Source organism: Nothoprocta perdicaria, unplaced genomic scaffold (genome assembly GCF_003342845.1).
Source record: "Nothoprocta perdicaria isolate Ctin4 unplaced genomic scaffold, notPer1 scaffold_23, whole genome shotgun sequence".
In the NCBI taxonomy this organism is placed as follows: Eukaryota; Metazoa; Chordata; class Aves; order Tinamiformes; family Tinamidae; genus Nothoprocta; species Nothoprocta perdicaria.
The window spans coordinates 6,339,907-6,365,060 of NW_020455455.1; the positions used below are offsets into that span (position 1 = coordinate 6,339,907).

A 25,154-nucleotide genomic window follows, 5' to 3' on the forward strand; every position below is an offset into this window, starting at 1 on the left:
AAAATAAAAATATAATTTTAAAAAAGTCTATCAATACATAGCACTGTAGTGTCCCGATTAAGAAATGTTTTAGTAGCCATGACATGCAGGTTTCTTCGCATATTAAATGGCATATTGTTTCAAAGGACATACATGCAGGCAATTATTTTTGATTTGTTTGAATCTACTTGCTAGGTTAAAATTACAATTTCATAAGAATACCTGTGTTCCCCTTCCACTGTAATAGCATGAAATGATTTCTCTTCAGTGACAGGCTCAATGTCATGGGAGATGCACAGGTCAAACATGGAGCATCCTGAGAAAACTGAATTATTTTAAGCTCTTAATAAATGGATTCTGTTTAAAAAGATTTCCCTTCAAAATCTAGGCATTTTTTTTCAGTTCTGCAGTAAATAATCAATTAGACTTAAACCTGCCCATATTTAAAGCTGACTTTCCTGTGGAAGTTTGTTTTATCCCAAATGTTTAAGTATACAACATCTAACCTTCTCTCATTTTTTCTACATATTCCTGAAAACCAGGTATTTTCTAAACAGTCAAGGGCTTTTGAGCCCTATTAAAGGAGGGAAACAAATCATCCTTAAATTCATCTGCAGTACAGTTCAACCTGACACAACTCCCCCTTCCTGTACAACATATAATAATGTTTTGCGCAATCCATGAAGTAAGAAATCCTCAAAGCTGAACACTCCAGAAGAACAATATAAAGTGTTAAACAACAACCAAGCATACAGATAAAACAAGCCTAGTACACAGCTGCTGAAGGAAGGTAAAAAAACCTTTCCTTAAACAGCAGTATTTCTAACACTACATTTTCAATAGGGTTGGGGGTGGGGAGCAGAGCTGCTGGGAGCTTTTGTTCAGCCTAAATTCTAACAGGGACGAGGAGGAGACAGGCAGGGATGCGGCAGCAACGCACCTGGGCGCTCCAGGCGCAGTAGAGGTTGCAGAGGAGGCTCCCGCCGCGGCCGAGGAGGCAGCGCAGGACRCGCAGCTGGGCCATGGCGAGCGCGGCGCYGGCCTCCCCGCCGCCCRGCCGGACTGCGCCGCGCTGCGCCGCGCGTCTCAGCAACGCCCCCGCCACGGGACGCACGGAACGGACTCCGGGAAAGGAGGGCAAGCAGGAACATCCCCAGGAACCTCGCCAAGGGAGATGCGGAAGGGATCCCGCCAAGCGTGCCTGCTCTTTTCTCGTTTCTGCTGCTGGAGAAGCCAGTCTGAGTATCAGCAATAATTGAGCGCAATAAGTCATATCAGACGGATTTTCAACTTGTTTAGGCACAATGCGCTGCGATGGCAGCTTCTCTGCTTCCACGAGACACACAGCTTACGTCAGGTACTTTGAACTAWCAGAATATCAGCAACCCTTTGGAGACAAAAGGAGTTAAGCTTTCATAAAATCCCAGATTCAGTGGTCTGACGCGGCGCCCTCCCCTCCTGACCGCAGGGCACCCGGCGCGTTTCGGAGCAGCGCGTCCCCGCTCCCGCACCAGGGAGCGGCACCGGCCACATCCGCAGAGGGACACAGGGCGCAACTCCTACASGACCCCAGGAAGCTGCCGATGCTCCGGCCGATTCCTTCCTTCTCCTCAGGGTCCTGCTCCATGGTCAGTGGGCACCAGCCCCAACACACGACACCCTGCTCCCCGTCCTGCCCCACGCTCCTCCCTGCCTCCCCTTCAAGCTCCAGGTTCGGGTATCCAGGAAACACGTTTCCACAGAAGCAGAAATGCTTTATTGGATGATTCCCCTGTCAGGCCACCTACACAAACAACATAAAATAATTCTGAAGTTTAAACCCCACAATTACCCAATAAACCCTTCAGAAACAGTTGCTTCCATCAGGTATAGCTCAAAGCAATTTAGGACTAGAATCTATTTCTCAAAAAGGTGTTTGAGGCCCCAAAAGTGGCTCTCCGGTGATGCCACGAGGGACCCAGGACAGGCCAGTGCTGGGCATACTATACTATAAGGCCTTACTTTAACTAAAAAGCAGAGGAAAAAAGAAAAGAAAAACCCACACCACAATCTAATTTCTCATCCCAAGTGCCTCGGGCTTGATGACTAAGTCCAAACTAACCCCCTTCCCACCTTTGCTTCCAAGTAAAGCAATTCCCAAACTGTCACAACACACACAACCTCCCTGTTTGTTTCACGTTTGAGGTGTACTGTACAGCTCCTGTATTATCCTTACAAAACCCAATTACAGGGGCAATAAAAAGGAGCAGCAGTATCCACAGGATATAACACAAAGCGCTACAAGKCTTTTATTCAGCCTCAGAGAAAGCACCCGAAGAGGGGGGATGAAAGAAGTAAAAACACTGAAACACCCAAAACTCGTTATATAAGTTGAGCTGCCTGCGTTTAAGCAGCCTCTGCCGACAAGAGGCCGAAGTCAAGTCCTGCTTAGCAACTATTACTAGGTGGAACAGATACACTTCCTCACAACAGACATCGTAACTGTCCACACTGGAGAAAACTTGGAGGGGGAGGATGTTTGGGAAGGTCCCGCAGAGCGCTGGGCTGCTGCGGAGCGGCGCCAGAGGCGGGAATGTCGGCACGAGGATGGGACCAGGACACGGGGCCGCTCACGCTGTGGGCAGCCGCCACCATCCACCGCATGGGCTGTGGCCAGGAGGGCACGGAGACACGGAATGTCGGGGGAAGCTTCCCGCTTTGTATTAATAACAGTCTCAGCCAGGCTTTTTTCCCTTTATAAATGGTATTTTAGAGCCATCATCCACTGGATGAGGTGAGGGGAAGGAAGGAAGGAAGGAACGGAGATACAGCAAGTTAAGGAAAGTTTCCTATTTTGTATTAAGAACAACAACAACGCTTTTTCTTTCTAAACAGCATTTTAGCAGACATCGACAATGATTGCTTTCATTATCCATTACCTACTTTAAACTCCGTAAACTTTTCTCAAGTATTTAGAATCACAGAATGGTTGAGGTTGGAAGGGACTTTTAAAGATCACCTAGTCCAACCCCCTGCTCACGCAGGGTCACCTAGAGCACGGGACACAGGGCTACATCCAAGTGGGTTTGGAAGATCTCCAGGGAAGGAGACCCCAAACCTCCCTGGGCAGCCTGTTCCAGGGTTCTGGCACCCTCACTGCTTAGGAACTTGAGAAAAAAATTCTTAAGTTCCCAGCCCCTCAGAAGGATTAAAGTTCCTACTAGGTATTCAACATCAAGTCTTGTACTGAACAGTATAATGTGGAAAAGAGTCAGTTAAACCTCAAAATAAAATGTACTTAACTCTTCCTATAAAATCAGCAGTCATTACAAACCTTTTGTTACTTTTTTTGGCCTTTTCCTTCTCAAAGTTTCCTTAAAATCAGCCTGTGGACTTGTAAATCTGATCTGTGGTTACTGAAAACCCTCCTGACAATCTTTAACCAGCCAAGCAATTGTTCTCTCTTGTTTACAAAGGACAACCTCACTGCTGGTATGAAGGCAAACCCAATCATAACACCTCAGCATTCCCCAACTCCTACCTGACTTCCTTTGCAAATAAATGCCATGTGTTTTCAGCAGACCTTTTGCCTTTTTCCTAAGCACAGTTTCTATGGCACACCGACTGCACAGGAGTCTACACACTCTCCTTGAATGAAGCACTCGCAGCGAGTTTGATTTCCTATTTTGCTTTCATGGCTCCATTTTTACTGTCTCCTCAAAAGCATTCAATGCAAAGCCAAAGCGTTCTGCATTACAAACATTTTACACTTTTGAAACGTTCATATGTTTTTGTCAAAAGTAGAAAAAGGGCTTCCACATGAGCATCAAACTGGACCATACAAAGGCCTGCAGCATTTAAGGACATGCTCACCCTGCTGCAGAATGACAGGGGACACTATCACCGCGCGCTGGCTCCAGAGGTCACGGCAACCGCCCGCCCGAAGCGCTGCCTGYCACGCACTGAGCTGCGGCCCAGGAACAGGGCAGCGCCACACCGGGGCTTGAAGGGCGTTCTGAAGTCCTCCTGCTGGGGAATTTTCTTCTCCAGAAATGAAGAAAACACTTAAAATAATAAGAATGCAATAGAGCTGAAGCTTGATTATGCAGTTTAAGAAAACTTAAGGAAATGATCCAGCTTTGCTTGCTAGAATTACTCTTMAATTACTSCTTCTCTGGAGATCTTCAAAACTTGCTTGGATGCAGCCCTGCACCACATGCTCTAGGTGACCCTGTGTGTGCAGGGGGGCTGGACTAGATGACCTCTGGAGGTCCCTTCCAACCTTAAGGATTCTRTGATTCTATGGTCTTAAACTGCTGAATTATTTCTACTACTAAAAAGCATATTAGAAACTTGTTGGACAATAAAACCTCTCGATAGTAACACCTTCCTGCTTCTCAACGTCGCTTGCACTGCCTTACAACACGATCCTTGCGTATCTGAGGAGAAGACACGTCAGGTGCTGAAATTGGCCTCATCCTGCTTGTTATTGGCTTACAGGTCTCAAACACATAAACTAAAGGAAATCTTTCTTTTTTCATGAGACCAGCTGCACAATTAAGGCCAAGTGACCATTGCTATGTTTGAAGGTGCAGAAAATCCTAATATATGGTACTAAATAAAGACATTTCTCTCATCTTTCAAAAGCAAGGCATGGAAAATATACTTTAGTAAGTGATGGTAAGATTGAGAAGAGAAATAAACTGAAGGTACATTACAAACAACTGGGCAGATGAAGCAATATCCAYGTTTCAGTGATCAGGAGCCTGGGAGATTTGGTCACAGCAATGGCAGGGGCACTTCCATGCAGGACAACAATGAAGGCTTTGTCACACTCCGCACAGAGCAACTAACATGTCCTTCCTTGTATCAACATTTTAATGTCTCCAGAGAGAGGAGGAGGGAAGAAAAGAGAAGAAAAACACACATGCACCCACACAAGCAACAAACACAAATGTCTTCATTGGTTCCTTCCATCTGCCACGTCAGAGAAGTGGTTTTTAAATCCAGAAAGGTTTTCACCAGCAAGCCCCAAGGTCCTTGCAAGGACAGGATTTTGTTTAACCCTGTTGTCTCAAAGGCAGAAGAGGTAGAAGCCATCAACAGTCCTCCCTCAATCCCGCTTACTATCACTAAGCGCCCTGAATACAGTGACCACCTAAAAAGAATTACAAAAGCAAACGAAATGTATTTCAGAGGTAACCAGCAAGTGCTAGACTGGTAGTGAAAAGAGTGAAACCCCAGAGGAAATCTGGTTTGTTTTAATAAATGAAATTGAGAAGTGTGCGAGAACAAAAAGGAAAAGCAAGTCTGAGAAAACACAGACCCTTTCCATTACTTCGTTCCTAAGACCAAGAATGAGAAAAGCTCCTACAAATCGAATCAAGAGCAGGAAGAGAATGAAACATGGGTTGCATTCTGAATTCTTTCCTTCCTATCACTGAAATTATGAAAAGCTATGAACATTAAACATGGTTAAAAAAAGGTACAAATATCCAAAAYATCTTTCTATATATTAAGAACAAAAAATGAGGAGTGTTTCCTTCCCCCACACCAATTTCCTTTTCAGAACTATAAACTCAAGTGGTCTCCATAGCTGAAAAATAAGTCATTCCAGGAAAGGCTGGTCAGGCTGTTTTTTAAGATCCATTAATTTAGCGAAGGATTTCCAGCCATGGATTCACTCAACAAGTCTGCTGCAGCTTTCCCAACAGCCACACAGAACTTACCGCTCCTCCATCAGAAACCAAGGGCCAAAGCAAGCAACAGCGATCAGCATAGCTGCAGTTTTAGTTTTGGCATGAATGCACTTTTACATGTTATCAACATATAAGCTGATTAGATGAACAATGTATGTTTTGTGAGTAGTTCTTTGCTTTCCCTCTCCACCGCCCCAAAATTCAMAATTCTAAAACATGGAACAGTGTTGTCCCAAATAACATGGAAAATATTTTTACTGCAGCGGGACATACTCATTAGTTTGGCTCCCCAACACTTCAGAAATCACCTTGCACCCATTCTCAGACAACTTCGCTGCTTACAAGGAGAACCTGGGGCAATAATGATCCATAAAGGATTAACTTGAGGCAGGGCAGAAAGAAAATTCCTTTTCCCAAGAGCTGCCAGTTTGCCAGGCAGGCTGAAGTGCTGCCCTCTCGCTTAAATTTTAATGGTTGACCAAAGTTTTCAGTGGACCGTTCTGGTGTTTCCATACTCTAATTTTTGTGATAGACAAGAWAAATTTTCTCTTTGCCTTTAAATTTATTTATTCACTTATAGATGTCTTCATATATTTCAGCAAACAAATGGGCATCCAAGATGAGAACTGACTTTTTACTACCTTGAGCTTCAGGGAGGTGCCATTTGTTACCTGTTCTGTAAAAATGAACCTGCTGGGGTGGAAGGATGGACCAAGATCAAATGTTAGGATGTCCACTGGCAATCCTCTGAAGTCTGAAAAAAGCTCCAGCCATTGCTGTACTTTAGAAACACACACCCAAATTTAGTGGTGACTAAGAAACACAAGTTACCAATACACAAACTCCYGCAGAAACCCCACTCCTGTGCTACCATCAAGCACTTCTGTAACAACTGCAGTGTTACACGGATCAAACTCCTGGAAATCCCAGAGCTTTCCCAGGTTATCACCGCTGTTACCTACACCTCTGCCTATCAGCAGGACGGCTGCCTGTTTCACATTGCTCATTCCTAGACTCCGAAGGAAACAGCAGCTCCCTGGGGAAATTCCCCTTTATTTGATCCAGGGCACAGGCAACTGCATCACCATGGCTTCGCTGCTCATCTAGTCTGACTCTCCTTTTTTTTCCCTATGCCAAACAAGGAAAAGACAAACCCAATAAAGCTAAAAATAATGAARCAAATATATTTGTTAACCASATTTTACACTGCACTAGTATTTTTCAGCCATTTTATATAAGAATCACATAAGGAAGAAATACAACACACCTTTCCTTTCAATGTTTATTTTTTATTCAAAATATTATAAAAAAAGAAAAGCAGAACACTGGAAATGATGCTAATGATGCAGCCATCATCACCATCATCATCGTGTGCAGTTCACAGAAGCAGGTCTGCTATTTTCAGATTGAAGGCCCAAGTCAGGACYAGGGGGAGCAGAGGAACACGCTCTACCATCCCATGTGAACCAAGGTGCAGCCCTGCTCTTCTCTCAATTTAGACTGTGAGGACCAAAACTAGAAATCAGCACTGCTGCTAAATACAAGAAYTGTGCAATGGTGAAATACTCTCAATGAAACTGATATTCAAGTTCATGCAGTGGGTTCTCCCGATTTCACTAGACRGCTCAGTCCAAGTGCAACTTCCCTACTCCCCGGCGGTTCCAAACTGCAGGGAGGCCACCCCTCACCAGCATGCACAGATTTTGAAGCTAGAAAGCCCTGCTCCATAAGCCACAGACTAGCTGAACTGCTCCCGAAGCCAGCTAAAAACCCATCCTCATTCAAATAAAGCCATCGGAGCACATAGGAGCCAGTTCAAGGTTCCCTGCAACAACGTGGAGCAGCCGTCCCAAGGGCAGGCCCTGACCGAAGCCTAATGGGCCCTGAGGTTAGGGATCTCCTAACTGTTCTCTTCTACAATTATTGGCCAGGTCCTTACACTGGCCAGACATGAATGATGTCACTGACTATGAAGAGAAAAAAAAACAAAAAACACACACACGCTATGATAAACCTTTATCATACTCATACATACATTTTTTTTTGTGATTATATCCACGTTCTTCTTCCATTCCCAAAAAGGACCCCTGGGCCAGGAAGACAAACAAGAGTGCCCAAATCAACGGCACACACAAGGCTCTCAGTGTTAGATTTCAGACCGAAATTACGTTTCTCCTAGGCTGTATCTCCTGAAATGGACCTTGCACTGAGCGCCGTGGCCCCGGTGTCCCAGCGGGCCTGGGAAGGAGGCCGCGGGCGAGCCCCGCACAGCGGCACGGGCGCCATCCGCCACCCCTCCTGCTCTGCTGGGCTGCCTCCCGCACGCAGCGGCGGCTCCCGGTGCCCGCAGCAACTCTGCGCAGCTGCATCCCAGCCCGGGACTGCCGGGAATGCTGAGCACTTGCCCTCAGCCGCTTTGCCACATCCCAGAGTGGGAGCCTTTCCAAGCGCTGCTCTCCACTCCCCACCTGTGGTCTCATAAATCCAGGGCCTCAGCAGAACTTCAGCATTTTCCATGTTACTCAAAGGCTACACAGAAACTTACACCTCTAAGTACTTAATTATTAGCACTCAATTATTCACTACTACTCAAAGCTCAGTTCCTGTTAAATGCTACCTCTGCACCCACAAGCTTCAAGCAATATCTTTTAATTTCACATTTMAAAATCTACTGCTCATTGAGGGGTAGGAGACTTTGTAAAACAGAGGGTCTCTGAGAGAACCCTGCCACAAACTGGCAGGGAGGAAAGCAGGAAAGCCCTTCTGTTCACACACTTTGTTCTGCACACAGATTGCAAGCACATATGACGGAAAACAGAGAAATTTAAGATACAAGATTATTTATCAGCATTCATTTTATTCTGCTAGGAGATAAATTTAAAATTCGGTAGCTTCCACATACTACCAATAAAATTATGTGATAGATTTTTCAAAGCTGCTGAACAATTGTACTAACAAGAGACAACACTAACACTAACCAGGAAATCCCCATCAAAATGTAGCTACAGAAGCCAGCAGAAAAAACAAGTGTCACCACTTGTCACTCCTAGTACAGGAGAGTTAAATAAAAACAGCTTGCAGCAGTCAGAGCTGCACCGGTTACAGCTGCCCTTCTTTTCAAACCAGAATGAAATTTGTTAGGTTACTAACAGTAGTAACTGTTAGTTACTACTAACTTTAAGTTCAAGTAGCTCRAGGCTACTTGAACAAATTTTGGCAGAATTTATCACCCTAGGCGCGTTCAGCTGAGGGACCTCAAACAAACAACAAAAAGCCAGCGCTCCAGACTCTTGAGCACCTCACATTTACAAGTAATATTTGAGTTGAGACATCAGAACTTTATGTCCATAAAGTTTAAGACATTCCCATCCTAGTCATTACTTCAAAAATGAATTCTATAAAAATCTATATTTACCTAGTCATCCACCTAGGTGCAGACAATGTACAAAGCTCAAAACTCCAAACTTACAGGCAATTTTCAAATTTTTTCAAAAGCAGACCAAACCTGGCTTTCAATGTAATTGCACAAACAGCATCAACAGCCCACAGTCATCTAAAATACTCTGAAACTACCTAATTGCCCCCAGAATTTTCGTTTTGTTGCTGTATAAAATATGTGCGCTTGATCAAAGCTCTTCAGGCTGCTGGTGAAGGTTCCCCTCATTCTCCAAAATGTTCATATATTCAAAGGTGGATCGACTTGGCAAAACGTACTGCGCCGTTCTATTTACATGAGGTCAATAGTTTCACCCTCTGGCCTCAAAACTTCAATTACACAATGAAGCCAGGGTAATTTTTAGTGGTTTCCACTAAAGGGAAATGTACTGATTGGAGAAAAAAAAACCCACAGAACTAGCACTCTTAGCATCATAGTGAAAGTATATACATATATCTTAGTAATATTCTGTAGCACAAAACTGTACTTYAGACTTCACTTTGCTGTTGTCACAATTCTTCTATCTGGAGTCCTGAACAAAAACYGAAGTCAGTTGATCTTCCAAAAGGTCACAGAAACACACTGCTATGCCTTCACTCAGTTAATGTGGAAGAATAGGAAGCAGGCAGCACCTTAAAAACATAAGTTTGTTCATAATATARTAACATTTTAGCTAACAATACCTGGAACTCATCCATATAAAAACATCTAACTGGTGTACAGTGGTGTAGGATTTTGGCACCAGCTTCACAAGACAAACTAGCTAACAAGTTTACTCTATAAATACACACACACMCCCCTATTCATCCCTGCAAATAAATATTGATTTTGAAATTTATTATTTATTTTGAAACCAGTAACAGTCTTCACTAAAGAACTAACACTCATAAAATGAAGCACGTGCATGGATGGCATCTGTGGTGTAAAGGCTTAAATCACTCAGAACTTGGCTACTGCAGAAGACAGTTACCACTCTCAGACACATGCTGATCTCAGGGCCTTCTTTCCCAATCCTTATTCCCAAAATCTTGACAAGAGAATGAGACCAACTAAAATGTTAAAGTACAACTGAGTTTCATGTAGCAGGGTAGGTTATTTAGAGGAAAAAAATAGCAGTCGATCCCTGGACCCTGCTGAAGGCGCAGCCCCACAAAGCCAGAGAAGAGGGAAGCTCTGCTGGGCCTCGGCAGATCCCGCATGATCCCCTCAGCAAAGCGGGGCTGGCGCCAACCAGACCAACCAAACGGTGACAATCCCCCCGGCAGCCTGTTCCAGCGCTTAATCACTCGCACTGAGGAGATTCTTTCCTTCTCCTCAGCTGGAGTTTCCCTCAGCAGAGCCGTTCCCTCCTGTCCTGCGCCGCAGAGTGTCCAGCTCTTTCCTCCCTCCCTCTGAGGACAGCCAGGAGCTGCCCCCTCGGCCACATCTCCTCCAGGTCGAGCAGCTCCAGCTCCGGCCCCACAGCGCTTCCTCACAGCACGGGCTCCAGCCCCACCTGCCCTGGCCCTCCACTTTGTCCTCTCTCCTGTACAGGTGGCAAGAGTCAGGCATGACCCTACGGGAGCAGCCTCACGAGTGCCAAGGAGAACGGAATAACACCAGTACATCATGGATGAGAAAGCTGGAAAAGGTACCAAGAGCCAGGAATCCCCCCACTAACCCGTGAGTAAATTCCTTTGGCATTTCCATGGCATTAGAGCACAAATCCTGTGCTGAGGAGGCAGAGTTAACTGTAAATATGACTAACCACATCACTGTGCAAACACAGGTAGCGCAACGAGACCTGCACCATCACCACTGCCACTCTAGTGGTAGYGAGCATCAAGTTCTCTCTTCCCCGAGTTTTCTCTTCCAGGGTTGCAAAATCAGCAATCCCACGGGCTGCCTCATGTCCTCTCCCCTTTAAGAAGGAAGCCTCGCCACACATTTAATAATGAGAAAAAACTCCCACAACATAGACATGACCTGTTGAGTAGGAAGAGGACAGGGATGCACAGGGTAACAGCAACCCTGAAGTGCTCTTCATTTTGGGGATAAAGTGGCACAATTACCYGAGAAACAGCTACACAGAACAAGTGATAGGAAACACTACAAAGCAACCAAACACTTAASAGCACATAAATGATTAAATCTGTAATATTTTTCATGTTAAAAATACTCCCTATGTACCAAGAACAAAACCATGTATTTGTCATAAATAACAGATTCCCTTTCTATAAAGGCRTGATAAAAAGCCATGGATCAAAAATTTTTTGAATGAAAAGTTTGTGGTTTTGATGCAAGTAAACAAAATCCCGAAAGGCTCCTAGTAAATAATAAATACAGCACTCAAAGCTTAAAAATAGTGATACATCTTTACAAGTTTCAATTTTTATTTTTTTTTACTAAAAACTAATGAAGACTAAATCAAATAATCTTAAGACAGAAGCCCAAACACGAAATCCACTAATCAGCACATACAAATATATTTTAAAAAACTAAAAAGTTGTTCACTATTTTCAGTACGTGAAAGAACACACTGCCCCAATACTGCTGCAAAAAAAAAAAAAAATGCTTGAGAGCTTTATTCAAAGTTGAAAATTAATGCTTAATGAAACCTGATGACATTACAATTTCAAGAAAAGCATATCATTTTAACAAGCAAGTGCTAGATCAGTCATGATGTATTAGGTATCAGACTGATGTCAGGACTCAGGGGAGTAATTAAATTACAKCTATAAAGCCTAAACAGGTTACTCAAGTCTTCAACATTCAAAAATAAAGAAAAACAACGGTAGCTGAATATGTACAGCATCAGAAGGGAAAAAAACACTTGGTAGCAGGAATCTAAAAAAAAAGTAGAGGACTTTCAAAGGAAAACTACAGGTTSACTGTGTAACACAGCAAGTCATATGAATTTACTTCAAAGTTCCCTATATTTCAGGAGAAAGTCTGATTTATATCTATAAAATCTTTCAGTTAACAGTAGTAGATCTCAAAGAAAATTTCACTCATTTTAAGTGTACATTCATATTATATTTACCTTAAATATTTCCCTTACCAGTCTTATCACACTGATATGTTACTGCATGTATACTATTAATCATGAAACAGGTCATGGCAACAGAACTGTGCAAAAGTATTTGGTACCGGAGAAGCAGCCCTCCTCTGGTGTATAAAGTTATCTTATACAACCTTGTTATCACCATACAAGGTTTTGTTTCACTTTTTCTCAGTCTGTGAAAGGACAATATATTTGCTGATTCTCTCTTACACATGAGAAATGATGAAAACAAACAAAAAAGCCCTATGCTTACAAAAAATTTAAACCACAGTGCACCTTCACATCCAACAGGAAAAGTTCCAAAACCTGCAATCGTGCAGAGTGTTTGTATGAAATATTGTATATGAAATAACAAAACAATCTGTCCATGCCACAAACACACAGCAAAAGCTGAAGAAGGCCCAAATGATCACACCGTTTTTAAAATACAGTGTGAATATTCACTAGACAACGCAGTAACYGAGAGTTACTTGACAGCAGTGTTGCAAGCTTTATTTAATAATCCCTTACCAAACCCCCTGACTTATTTTCTTAAACAGTTCTTAGAGTTTTATGTTGGGGGTTTAAGTGTCTTTATRTGATGAAACAAATTAATCCACATCYCTCTTAATAAAACTTCCTCTTCTCTGCATTTAATTACTCTGTATTAAGTAGTCAGCCAAGGGACTGAAAGGGCAGTTACTACCGAGTTTGCACGAAACCAATTCAGAACATATTTACGTATTTTACAATTGAAAAAAGGGACAGAATGAGAACACCTGAAAAGCGTGTACATACACAAGGATGGCATTATTGGGACAGCTCCTCATGCATCTGCTGGAAAAGAGATATGAGCAGGTGTCTCCCTGAAGCGCCCATATGTTAACACACATGATGTGGGAAGCYGGGCTGAGGAACTCAAGCTCTGTGTGCAGTTGCAGGGCAGCATCCTCATGGGACCACACGGACGTGGCGGGACAGCTCACAGAGCTGAAGAGCTGCCACCGATGGACAGACTCTTCATGAAGGACCGGCTGGGAAAGCAAGGAGGGGGAATTACCACTTACACAAGGGAGCAGGAGGAGCGCACAGACACCAGCAATGGTAACGCTTCAGTCGATGTCTGCTACAGACTGCTTGACCGGGCAGAAGGGCAAGATGAGGCCCTCTCAAGACAAGAGGTCAAAGTCTCCCATTTCTGCAGCCTAGTTCTCATGGGAGACATCCCCCCCAGAATCACAGAATCCTTAGGGTTGGAAGGGACCTTTAGAGGTCATCTAGTTCAACCCCCCTGCACACGCAGGGTCACCCACAGCACGTAGCACAGGGCTGCATCCAAGTGGGTTTTGAAGATCTCCAGAGAAGGAGACTCCACGGGTTATAAAAAAATCTACCTACTCCAGAAGAAGAGCGGAAAAAATGCTTCACTTCACAGCTAACTACAAAGGGCGGCAGAAGGATCACACACTTGAARCACTAATTCCACAGCAATTAGAAACCCTAAGAGTGGCACTTTTCTTAAGGAAGCATTAGCACAGATTCACTGCTTCCACACTCACTGCTTAGCTCGTACTTTTAGCCATATACTCGGCTAKTCCTAGGTGAGATTTCCCTGCCCTTTGCACACAAGGCTTCTACAAGCTTCATTTCACAACGSCTAGTACCTTGGCTTCAGAAAGTTGCAGAAAGCAAGGAAGGAGCATTTCTATTCTAAAAAGGGGAATTTAAAGGAAAAAAACACAGTAAAACACAGACACTAAACAACTGTACTCCATGTCATGAATCTCTATGAAAAGATGTTCAGGAATACATATAACTTTTGACGTAAAACTTATAGATTACAAATTTACTCGTGGTACCGTGTTGAGAGCAAGTAGCCTTTATTCACCTGCTCCTGGAGAGAAGTTACACACACTAAAAAAGCAATCCCTTTTCTTTCCAGATGTCTTTTAATGAGAAGCCTAACTCTCCCTTGCCCCAAAAAAGCTACTAGTGGAAGAGCTGTTTTAGGATGGAAGAGCTGATAATTTTCTACACATATTTCCATACATATTCAGTTTTAAAATGCTGTTATTTCACAATACTCCCAGTGTTTTAATGGCACTTCTTCAAACTTAGCAGTATGTCAGGTTTTAGATACTATTCATGGTTTTCAACTGTAAAAAGAAACAAGGTAAAACATGTATTTGTAGCCTTTTTATACTGACGTTCTAAGAAAATATTTACTATTTGATGTATCTGTGCTTAGAGCCAGTACTGATGCCCCAAGAGCAAGGATTACTGAAGGYGTAGGATGCAAGTTATTTACTCTTTATTCCAGCAGGTAAGAGAAAGCAGTTAGTTTTAAGAATAACAGAACAGGTGCAACTCATTTTCTTAAAAAGTAAAGGCTTTTTCCAAGCCTAGTTTATCAGGAACATCAATCCAAGATTGCTGATCCAAAGCCTAAAGTCACAGAGAATCTTCTGGTGGAAGGATTTAGATATGTTATTTTATGCAGTTATACTAAGGTCCAGCCATTTTTCCTTTGCTTCACTATTTTAAACTGTGATTTTTTTTTTTGCAATTATAACTTTTATTAACATGAGCCATCACAAAACTTTTCTTACTCATACACTTTCAGCAACTTCTGAATCTATTACCAATCTTGTATTACAAATCAGTACTTAATTTAATAATAATAATTATCTAAATAGTAGTATTCTGGACTGCAACCATTTTAAACAATAAATACTATGGAGCTCCTGGGAACTGGATAGAACTCAAACTGCAAAATAGTTTAACAGAAMAGCAAAGCTTCTACCACCCCTGTGTAATACACAAAAATAGAGTGTAAAAACAGGCTCCACAAAAGTGAAAGCATCCCAAGAAGGCCTGATTCAAAGGACAAGAATTATTTAGAAGAGCTTTCCGAATTAAATCATTCTAAAATCCAAGTATCCCTATTCCACTCCCAAATGAGAAAAAGGCTCTAGAGAAAAGAAATCAAATTGCTCAAAAAAAAAAAACTCAACAGCTTCTTGGGATAAGGAAGTGGGGCGGGATGGGGGACACAATCACGCTGCTCCTTCTGGATTGAAGCACTCTGTAATTCTCATTTGAGAACATGTTTCTGTAATCCCTGCTTTCCCACTCACGAATGTAAGGAAGGCTCCCAGAGCCTTTCCAGCTCACCCTCTTTTGGGGCTAAACCAGTGAGGAGAAATCTGCCAAGGCAGATTATGTAAGTGGGGAAGCCACCACAGTATTAACTGAACTTTAGGTCAAGTCACTCCCACAAATCCTGTTCTCTAATCATACACATAATGCCTTCCCCTCAACTCATTAAAGCCTTGAATTTAAAGAAGGAAGGAGAAATAAAAAAACCCAACACTTTAAAACATTATGATTCATGTTGCTGGCACTACTCATAGCAGTGGTATTTGTGCTTCACTCCCCTCCAAGCACAAAGAGCACAATAAACAGATAAAACTCAGCTTCCAAACTCCGGGTTCCCATTGCAGGCTGCAAGGAGGCCTAGGGATGAGCATTACGTAGGGCTGTCGCCCACAGCTCAAGCTTGGCCACGGAAAGCAGATCACTCAAGGCAGCAGAAGGGAAGGAATCTTTTTCCCAAATAAACTCACACSAAGCAAAGTATGAAAGCCAGGCACAATAAATAAATAAATTGCAACATAAGTTTACGGTGAACAACTCTACCCTGAACACACCTCGGTGAGTAACCGCGGCRCTGCCGCTGCCCTCCCACCGTAAGGAGCTCGGGCTGAGTCACGGAGCAGCAGTTTCAAGGGCAGACACCACCTCGGCCACTGGCGCCTTTTAACTTCTTGGACAGTTTTTTTAAACAGCACAAGCCAAGACAAGGGATGGTTCAGGGACTGGGGAAAACAGTTTGTCTGCCTACCCCAAAAGACAGAAACCCCAACACTGCCAAACTACTCTGCAGTCAGCTCATTTCACAGCCCTCTMGATTAGCAATTCCTCTAGATTAGCAATTAACTTTTTCACCTTCTTGATAACTGTAACCTAAAGCAGTGATGAAGGAGACAAGTTGCTTATCACCGAGCACAGCTTCTCCCTCCAACAGTTTGCGCCACCGAGTCCTGCTGACGTGCCCTCAAAGYGTAGCAAAGAGCAAACACAGGAGGACAACCAGCTGCTCCAAAGCACTCCAGCATCCCTCCCATAGAAGCAGGCCAGTTTCCCACTAGCTCCTAGAGATTTACGTTATTCGCTACTGCACTCCTTCCAAGATCATCAGGGCTTGGAATCAGGAATCAAGTCTTGACATTTAAAGCAGTCCACCAAATGAAGTAATGCAGGAAACAGCTCAACAGACAAGAAAGTACTTGCACGGTTGTCAACAAGTACAAAAGAAATACAAGAACTACACCAGTGTATTTGAGTCCTGGGCACAAGCCAGGCAGCCACCTTGCTGCCTTCTCCCCCATCAGCTGGGAGGTGAGAGGGGTAGAAAGACGGGGCAATCACCAGAGCCCATYCCTGTGCCCTTCATCTTGAAGAATCAAAACCAAGGAGCACAGGAGCCACCTGCGAAAGCCCACAAGAACAGGCATCACCAGAGTGTTCCCCCAGCTTCAGTTATTTGCAAATCCATAATTCATTATGCTACAAGAGTACTCAGCAACTCTCACTGTATTCCTCTGCCAAAAATGTATCCAGGTTGTTCTTCTGTACTCACATAATATTCACAAAATACTCTGACAAAGAACTACAAGTTAATTGATATACTAAGAGCCATTTTGTTCTGCCTCTTCCAACTCCACTGCACTCACCTGACGCCCCTGAGTTCCCGCGCTGATCCACACAGAACAGGGCACCAGGTCTCCCTCCTCCTCCTCCTCCTCCATCTCCTCTCTCCCAAGCTACAAAGTAGCAGCCTCCTTAATTGTTCTCCACGCAGAAACTATTAGTTATCACACCTCTTTCTCTGAGGCTTCTCAGGCTCTGCTATGTTGTTTCTGAGATAATGAAAGGGGAGAAAGGAGAAGGGGACCTACACATTCAAGCTCTCAAGTGCACTATGGATTTATACGTGGAAACAGGATATTGTCTTCCATTTCCAAATAATCCCCTGCAGTTAAATTTGCTTTTCTGACCTCTACTGGGCCTACATTGCTGCCTCCTAGAACTGCCTTACACTAGGATTTCACTGAACTCAGAGGCAACTGTTCCCTGTTAGAGTTCAACAAGTGACATGAAAACGGTCTTCTCCRCTCTCCCCATAGGTATTTCTTGACATTTTGACATTTAAGCACACTGAATTTTCATTTCATACCAACCAGTATCAACAAAAGGCCCTTTTGCATTTACCCACAGACAACTCTTCACTAACCTCCTGCTGCTCAGGTACAAACGAGAAATCCAGAGTCTGTGCAAGTAGRAAAATAAAGTGCCATTTAGCACCCTACAACAACAGAAAGCGATCAGACCTGTTTAGCTGTACAGCTGAATCATACTCTCAGCCACAACGTAAGCAGAGAAAAGGCTATTCTAAGCTACCCATAAAGGAGTCATAAAAAAGAACACCTATAGGGCATGGGCTGTAAAACGCTACTAGAACTGGCACATATCCATTATACAACGTCAGGTTTCATAACACTTGCATACTGAAAAACTCAGTAGCACAAGTAGAGCTACAAGGACCGTTTTGACCAGGTATGCAGGATTTTTAAAAAGTAACAATAACCATCCTGTTCAAAGAAATAAAATGCTAATCAAAAATATACATTGAACCCGTTGCAAGATTACCTCCCTGTCATCGGGGTCAAAACACAGGCTTAAACTATTTATGGCTACTGAATTACTCCAGTTTCTGATTCAGAAGCACAGATTGMCAAAACCATTGAAGACCATCCATGTATATTTTTTAAAAGTCCAGCTTTCAGTCAATGCTAATTCAGTGAGATGAGGCACCSTGACACCCCAAGAGCCCTGATACCACCAGATATTGACGCTTCCTAATACCAGAAAGATCAAATTCAAAACCTACCTCAGAGGTAACTCCAAAGCAACTTCTCCATATTAAAAACACTAAAACAAACAGATAATGTTGGACTGTATTCAAAGAGAGCTCATAAGAAAACAGCCTACACAGAGTGGAGCAGAAAGGCTGTAAAATTACCATGAAAATTGATCACTCCAGGCAAAGTTTACTTTTCACCTTTCACCTTGGTGAGCCAGGACAATAAAATTTTAAAAAGCAGGCAAGAAGGAACAAGTAGAATTTACAGCCACTGATGAGTAAGAAATGTTTGTAACCRCACATGAGAAAGCTTGTCACCAGAATCAGGGACTCCCCATTGAAACTGAGTTAAAAATGGGCATCTGAGAAGAAAAATGAAGTGCAACGAAAGAGAAAGCTGCAGCAGGACTGCATTTTACATGCAAGMCAGGGCACTCCTCCCCGAGAGAACCCTCACTAGGCTCCATTTTACAAACCCAGGGCAGAACATAAGGCAGAGCCACCTCCCTGAGGTGCCCATCTCCATGGGCTGCCACTTTTCTTGGTCCCAAAGGCAAGAGGATATTTCAGTTCCCGACTCTTGCATCATAGGGAAATCTGACAGGTTTTCATACCCTTGCTAGCACCCACTGAACTCTCGCCCTTGTAAACAGGAGAACTGCATTTGAAAGTGTCTGCCCTATAAAAGACTTAAAGTTTAAAGCGTTGTATTTTACTTTTTTTTAATTCTATTTTTATTTTAATTTTATTTTTCAAAAGTCAATTACTTCAAGTTTTGTTAAAACAAGACAGTCCTCAGGCAAGTTAAAGTGTGTATTAAAAAAAATCTCTAAAACACAAAATACCACTTTGGTTCCACATACTATAGATTTTATRCAATGACTGTATAATGGCTCTCCAAGACAGCACATAGTAAGTTTCCAATGCAAGAAAAGCACCTGAAGTTGTAGATTAACTCAATCATTTTGAGTTCTCAAAACTGAGAAGTTTCTCAGTGTCAAGATTATTGGGTAGGCTGCATCAATCTGTGTCTGAAGGCAAATAAGCTGCAAAAGTATTCTGAAAATCTAAGTATTCTCCTTTGGCTCATTCCAAAAGAATTATCACCTACCTATAAGTAGGTATTATTACTCACCTATAAATATTAAATGCAATATACTGTTTTAATTTTAACCTTATTAACACTTTATGTCCTCATGTGTGGCATAAAAAAAGTCGGAGATCCATATTCAGCACTGCAGCACTGTACGGGGAATTAAGCAGGAGTGCTCCTTCTCTTACATTCTCATCTTTTTATCATGGCAAAAAAAAGTAAATTCAGATGAAAAAGTAGAAGATCATATGGGAGAATAAAATATAGCCTTTTAAAGGGGGAGTGATTTGCAATTAAATTTCAGTAAGGAATATTCTAATCAGTATACATAAATATAACTAGGAGGACACGCTAGCATTTTGATCAGCACAGACAAGYGCTTCAGAAACAGTCTTGGGCTTCTCCACTGGTTTGCACCAGGGGCCACTGCTACTGGGAAGCTGCAAAGCCCCTTCCTCAGCAAGGCTCAACCCTTTCTTCTTCATTTCCCCTCCTTTGCCTTGAGGCGGGAGGAGGCCCAAATCTGAAAGTCAAAAACAAGGAAGATTAGGTCATCTGGGCAACCCACTGAGGCTAGAGCCAAATGATTCCCCACAGAATATTTGCTAATGCTCAATGCAGCCCATGCAGTGTGTCCTGACACATTATGCAAATGCCTCATCCATAAAGGAAGCCCGTCCATCCCGGAGCCCCCCCGCCACCCTCGGCCCATCCGCAATTAGCCGCGGCCTCTGAGGAGCCGCCTCATTCACTCGCCGCAAAGCAGCAGCAGCTGGCAAAAGGAAAATCAAGAAATTAAAAATAAAACCCAGCCTCCTACCTACACTCCCCAAAGGTGCAAGCTCATCTTTGAAAGCCAGGATCAAGATCTGAGCAGCAGCTGTTAGGATTTTTTCCAGGACACACACACAGCAGCTCTGGTGCCTGGCACCAAATATTTACCAGCATGGCCCAAGCAGGCTCCTTCAGCAGCAACAGCTCACAAGGCTTTATTTGTAAAAATTTCTTGAACTGCATGTTTTTATACAAAAACCAAGAACAGACAACATAAAAAGCCACCTCCTGCTGAAGGCAATTCACAGATCACACACGATAGAGTGACTGCATCTTTCTCCATTATTACCCCCTATCCCCCATGACCAACAAATTCACAAAGCGGAGCATTTTTTGCTCTCCAACTGTAAGCAATTCAGTATTTGAGTTCCTATTAGAGAAAGGGAGCTCCTCCAATAGAGCAGCAAAGAGAAAAGATACCCCAGCAAACCATTTCCTCACCACCAACAAAAGATGATAAACAGTTGGGGGGGGAGCTGGAGTTCTCACATTGACTAGAAGAAAAATAATTTCACCCCAGTTTAAAATAAAATAATACAAAGAATACAATAGGGGAAACCTTCCCTTTAAAATCTGTAAGTTTTAAAAGCCCTCTACTTAAAGCACTTTAGCTCACCCTGTAACTRACATTAAAAACACTCTCTTTAGGCACTTTCAGGTTTACAAGATGCTTATCTATTATGCGAGACATAATGTATTATTTATGACACATACAAACATTATCTATTATGCGAGGCAGGCAGACACTTCCTTCACAGCAAAGAGCTAAATTCAACTGCCTGGATTTGATGCCTTCTAAGAAGGTGGTGGAGCCAGAGCTGGCARCTCGTGGGTCTAACTTTCTAAGTCCCACTAATTCACTGCCCATTTCAGCAGCCATTCGGCATCTTCCCCATTTATAGCATGGCTAACTCAAGCTACTTAAAATAATGACCCATTATTAATAACAGGAAATAAACCTGTTTTCATTCAATATCATTTCCTAAGTTCTTTATTCTGCTTCCTAGCCTATGCAAACAACTGCAAGAAGGAATAATGCACAAGAACATTAGACAAGCTTCATTTTTGACCATCTTTGGTTACCACAACAAAGACACCAGATAGAAAGCACCGGAATACCCTCATAGCAGCTTAGTCAAAAGCTACATGACAAGTTTCCTTAGAAACATACATAAAGTGTTTTTATTTCTATAATTTCCACAGGTTGCACATACTCATATCCTCACCGTCATCTACACAGTAACACATGAACATATCTGCAGAATTAGAAAAAAGACCAAATTTCACTTTTTCCAGAGCTACTCGCTGTTGGAGCGAGCTACAATTTAGTCATCCAACCACATTAAGATGTTTTCCATACACTTTAGACAGAATAAGATCACAAAGGCATAAAGTATCATTACTTTCTCTTTCCCACCAGAGAGCTCAGCAGTCTTTAGGATATCCAAGTAATTAAAATAGACAAAAGAAGAAAAATTGGTAGATTAGTTATTTTCACAATTATTTAAATAAGAGGATTTTTCAAATTAGGTTACACAAACAAAAAGTCCACCTTGGAAAGTGTTTACGTATTTGTTAAAACCATTAAAGAAAAGATCTCATCCCTATAATACTTATACACTATCAATTGCAGCCAGTAAATGCAATGATCTTATATGATACAGTTCAAAATGTTCTTCAAGAAATCACATTTCTCTTACAAAAACCTCTCATTTCTGAGACAAGCTTCTAATGGGTACCAAAACAAGTGTATTTTGTGAAAGCAATAAGTCACTCTAACAGCGGCAGCTAGATTTTAAGACACATCCCTCCTTTTTGTTGAAGAAAGGAATTACTTGCTGCTTTACGTCATAGATTTCCAAGTATGTAACATTTTCCCCTGTAAAAAGCCCACATTCTATCACATTATCTTAGGCTTACTCTGACACAAATGAGAGCAGAAGTCAGTTTTATGCTTGCATGATTAAACAGGATTTGACTCAAGCTTTCTGAATAGCTACAACCACCACCCTTTCTGGTAAAGCTGGAATTTATACTAAATTTATTCTCCCCTTGGTACAGCATTTGTGCACATTTCCCTTTATCACCATGAGTAATATACACTTCTAATGATTAGCTTTCCTTTTGGCATGTGTATCACAACATATAAAATCTCACAAATACCCTTCTGTATTTTTTTTTTTTTTAACGTAATGGTTAAACATTACAGCCTCTAAACATGAGGCCTGGTTAAAGCACTGATCTCACAGRGACCGAGTTCCAGGACACCTTCTATGTCGACAGGCAAATTTACATGAAGACTGAAATGCAATATCTAAACACAGCCTTCTAGTGCTTATACCTGGAGAGACATAACACTTGGGGTCACCACTCCAAATTTACTCCACAATATCTCAACTAGGCTATTAAAATAGTAAATGGTCTACTAATTGTTAGTGAAAACCCCAATCCGCTTCCATTTTTACTGTCATCACTGCCCCTCTCTGGTTTCTGACCCTTACACAAGTTCTCCTTAGTTTATGCAGCCACACTCTGACTGATAAGGTACAGCAAGGMGAATTCTTTTCCCCTTCCCAAAACCAAATACTTGTTGTTACAAAACAAATACTATTAAATTCTAAATTTTCTTTTACAGGAACCCTTAGAAATATACACATCATCTACCACCACATGCAGAAACTCTGAGGAGTCTCTGAAGACTATTCCTAATGATTTAGCTGTTGACAAACACACTAAGATCACTTTTCTTTATATTAGTATTTATATAGTATGTGTTTTTATATATTAGTGTTGACTTAGTATTAGATAGTTGCAATAAAAATCTACCTGTATGGGTTCYAACGAGTTCCAACAGCAAAATATCAACAAAAATCTAAATAAGAATTGACCAAGTATTTTTGCTATTCAGACACTGAGCTGGTGCTATTGTTCATGATAAAAAATGTGGCTTCTCCAGCCACAAAGCGGCTAAGATTCTTTGTTCTCACATTTAACGTTCTCAGTTTCCTTTTAACGCGGTTCAAGGCTGCACCGCAAGCTGATTTATCGATACTTCTGAGGTAAACACCAAGCAGCGCAAGCAGGAGAGCTGCACAGAGGCTCTAGCGGGGGCTTTGTGTGTGGAGTCTGGGAGCCTCAATTCCCACCTCACAGGCAGTCGGTCCTGCTCTGGAGCCAGGATGGGACTAGGGATGCGGTGCTGCAGCTAAGGAACCAGGACGGGACTAGGGATGTGGTGCTGAAGAGCCAGGACGGGACTAGGGACACGGTGCTGCAGCCGAAGCAGCCAGCACCTGGGCAGAGCTTCGCGCCCTGGCCAAACAGGCTGGGCAGGAGCTGTTAATCCAGAGGACAGAAAGCGCCCACTCTGGCTTATCTGCCCAGGGAAGAGAAGGCCAGCGCCGCCCGTGCCCGCCTGCAAGCGCGGGTCAGGTTTCGGCCAGCGCAGCAAGCTGCCCTGGGCGCCTCCGGCCGCGCTGCTGGCTCCCGCCGGAGCACCAAGGACCGATCCGGCCCCTCGAGCAGGCAGGAGGCTGCAAGCCGTGGGCTAGCTTTGTTCTCCACAATCCGCTCCGTGACGGGGCTCGGGAGTGAAAGGGGCCATCGGATACATTGGAAAAAAAAAAAAAATAAATAAAAACCCTGGCTAGGCATGACAGAACACAACGCGGTATCAGATAGACAGTCATCCAAAACGAGAAACAAGCATCTACCCACATAAGTAACTACCAACACATGTATTACTGGAGTGAGTCAAGTTTCATGTCCTCAATTTTCCCACCTCCCATGCAAAAAGGCACATGGACGCAAGCTTCCCCCGCACAAGTTCCTTTTCGTTGCCAAACAGGATCTTAAAGCAAAATCTGCAGTTCTTCACCAAGCCTTAGAGAGCACAGCTATAGGTCTCAAAAATCTTTAAATGACCAAAATTCCCAATTTCTGTTGCCACTCTCTTGCGCACAATGAACACTGGTTGCACTTCTAGTTGCCCTCATGACAGCTGGCTGTGCATTATAAGTCTACAGTAAAATGTGAGGTGTTTGTGCATTGATACTCATACAATTCAATTCAACAGAAACTACAGATGGGAAGCAGCACCCATTCATTCTCCAAAAATTACTAACAGTTGCATGTCAGTATTAACATGCTATAAATCCTTGGAGCTGCAACATTTTGTGCAAACTTAATATTCCCTTTTCATATTAATTGTGTTTCACAAAGTTTCTTCTGAATTCTCACACAGAAATCTTCAGTGTTCAAGTCAAGAGAAGCTTGACTGCTCTCYGAGCAGTCACCGGAGCAGAGATGACAGCCCTCAGGCCACAAACATCACCTTTCTCTTGACATTCAACTATAAAAAAAACAGTACACTTTAAACCACACAGTACTATCAACACTAAAGTAGCCAAGAAGCCATCATGACCTTGCTTGGGTCTTCTCAACACAGCCTAAATGTGTGTTTCTGGCCATGAAAACTTAACTGCAGCAAACAGACACCAAGCAAGACAATAAGTACAGTCTATTTCACAATTCTTTACCTATTAGGAGTCACCATTAGACTGCTTTACCATGAGGAGCTCCASAAGTGCCATGGGCCTTGTCAGGGGTTACCACAGCGGGGATAGGTGCATTATAACAGACCATCAGCGCCCCAAAACAATAGTTTCAATACAGGAGAACTAAAAAGCAGATTTTCATTTTTTACATTTCATCATGTAGTTTCCTACCTCTTTGCCAACTACTTTTTTGGTAGCAGGGATGGATAAACTGTTCAGTATCAGTTACATTTTAAAAACAAATAAAACACAAGGATAACATGGTGCAGTTTACACAGCGACTACCGTAATTCATTACTAAGTCTCTCAGCTCAGCACCTTCTGTTTACCTACTCAAAACTCACATTTTGTCCTCACCTAAACCACTCACAAAGAAAGAAAGAAAGAAAGAAAGAAAGAAAGAAAGAAAGAAAGAAAGAAAGAAAGAAAGAAAGAAAGAAAGAAAGAAAGAAAGAAAGAAAGAAAGAAAGAAAGAAAGAAAGAAAGAAAGAAAGAAAGAAAGAAAGAAAGAAAGAAAGAAAGAAAGAAAGAAAGAAAGAAAGAAAGAAGTAGTGAGACTCTTGGGGGCTG

At 42.6% G+C, this 25,154-nt stretch overlaps 1 protein-coding gene across 1 annotated transcript in view; it reads right to left on the reverse strand.

Annotated features, from left to right (window-relative positions):
- Window positions 1–1,003, reverse strand: part of ARHGAP21 (Rho GTPase activating protein 21) — a 70,312-nt gene extending 69,309 nt beyond the window's left edge. Inside the window, exon 1 of the mRNA XM_026039388.1 lies at window positions 920–1,003. Within this exon, the coding sequence (XP_025895173.1) occupies window positions 920–1,003 (84 nt within the window). The remainder of the gene's footprint in view (window positions 1–919) is intronic.
- Window positions 1,004–25,154: the final 24,151 nt, after the last annotated feature.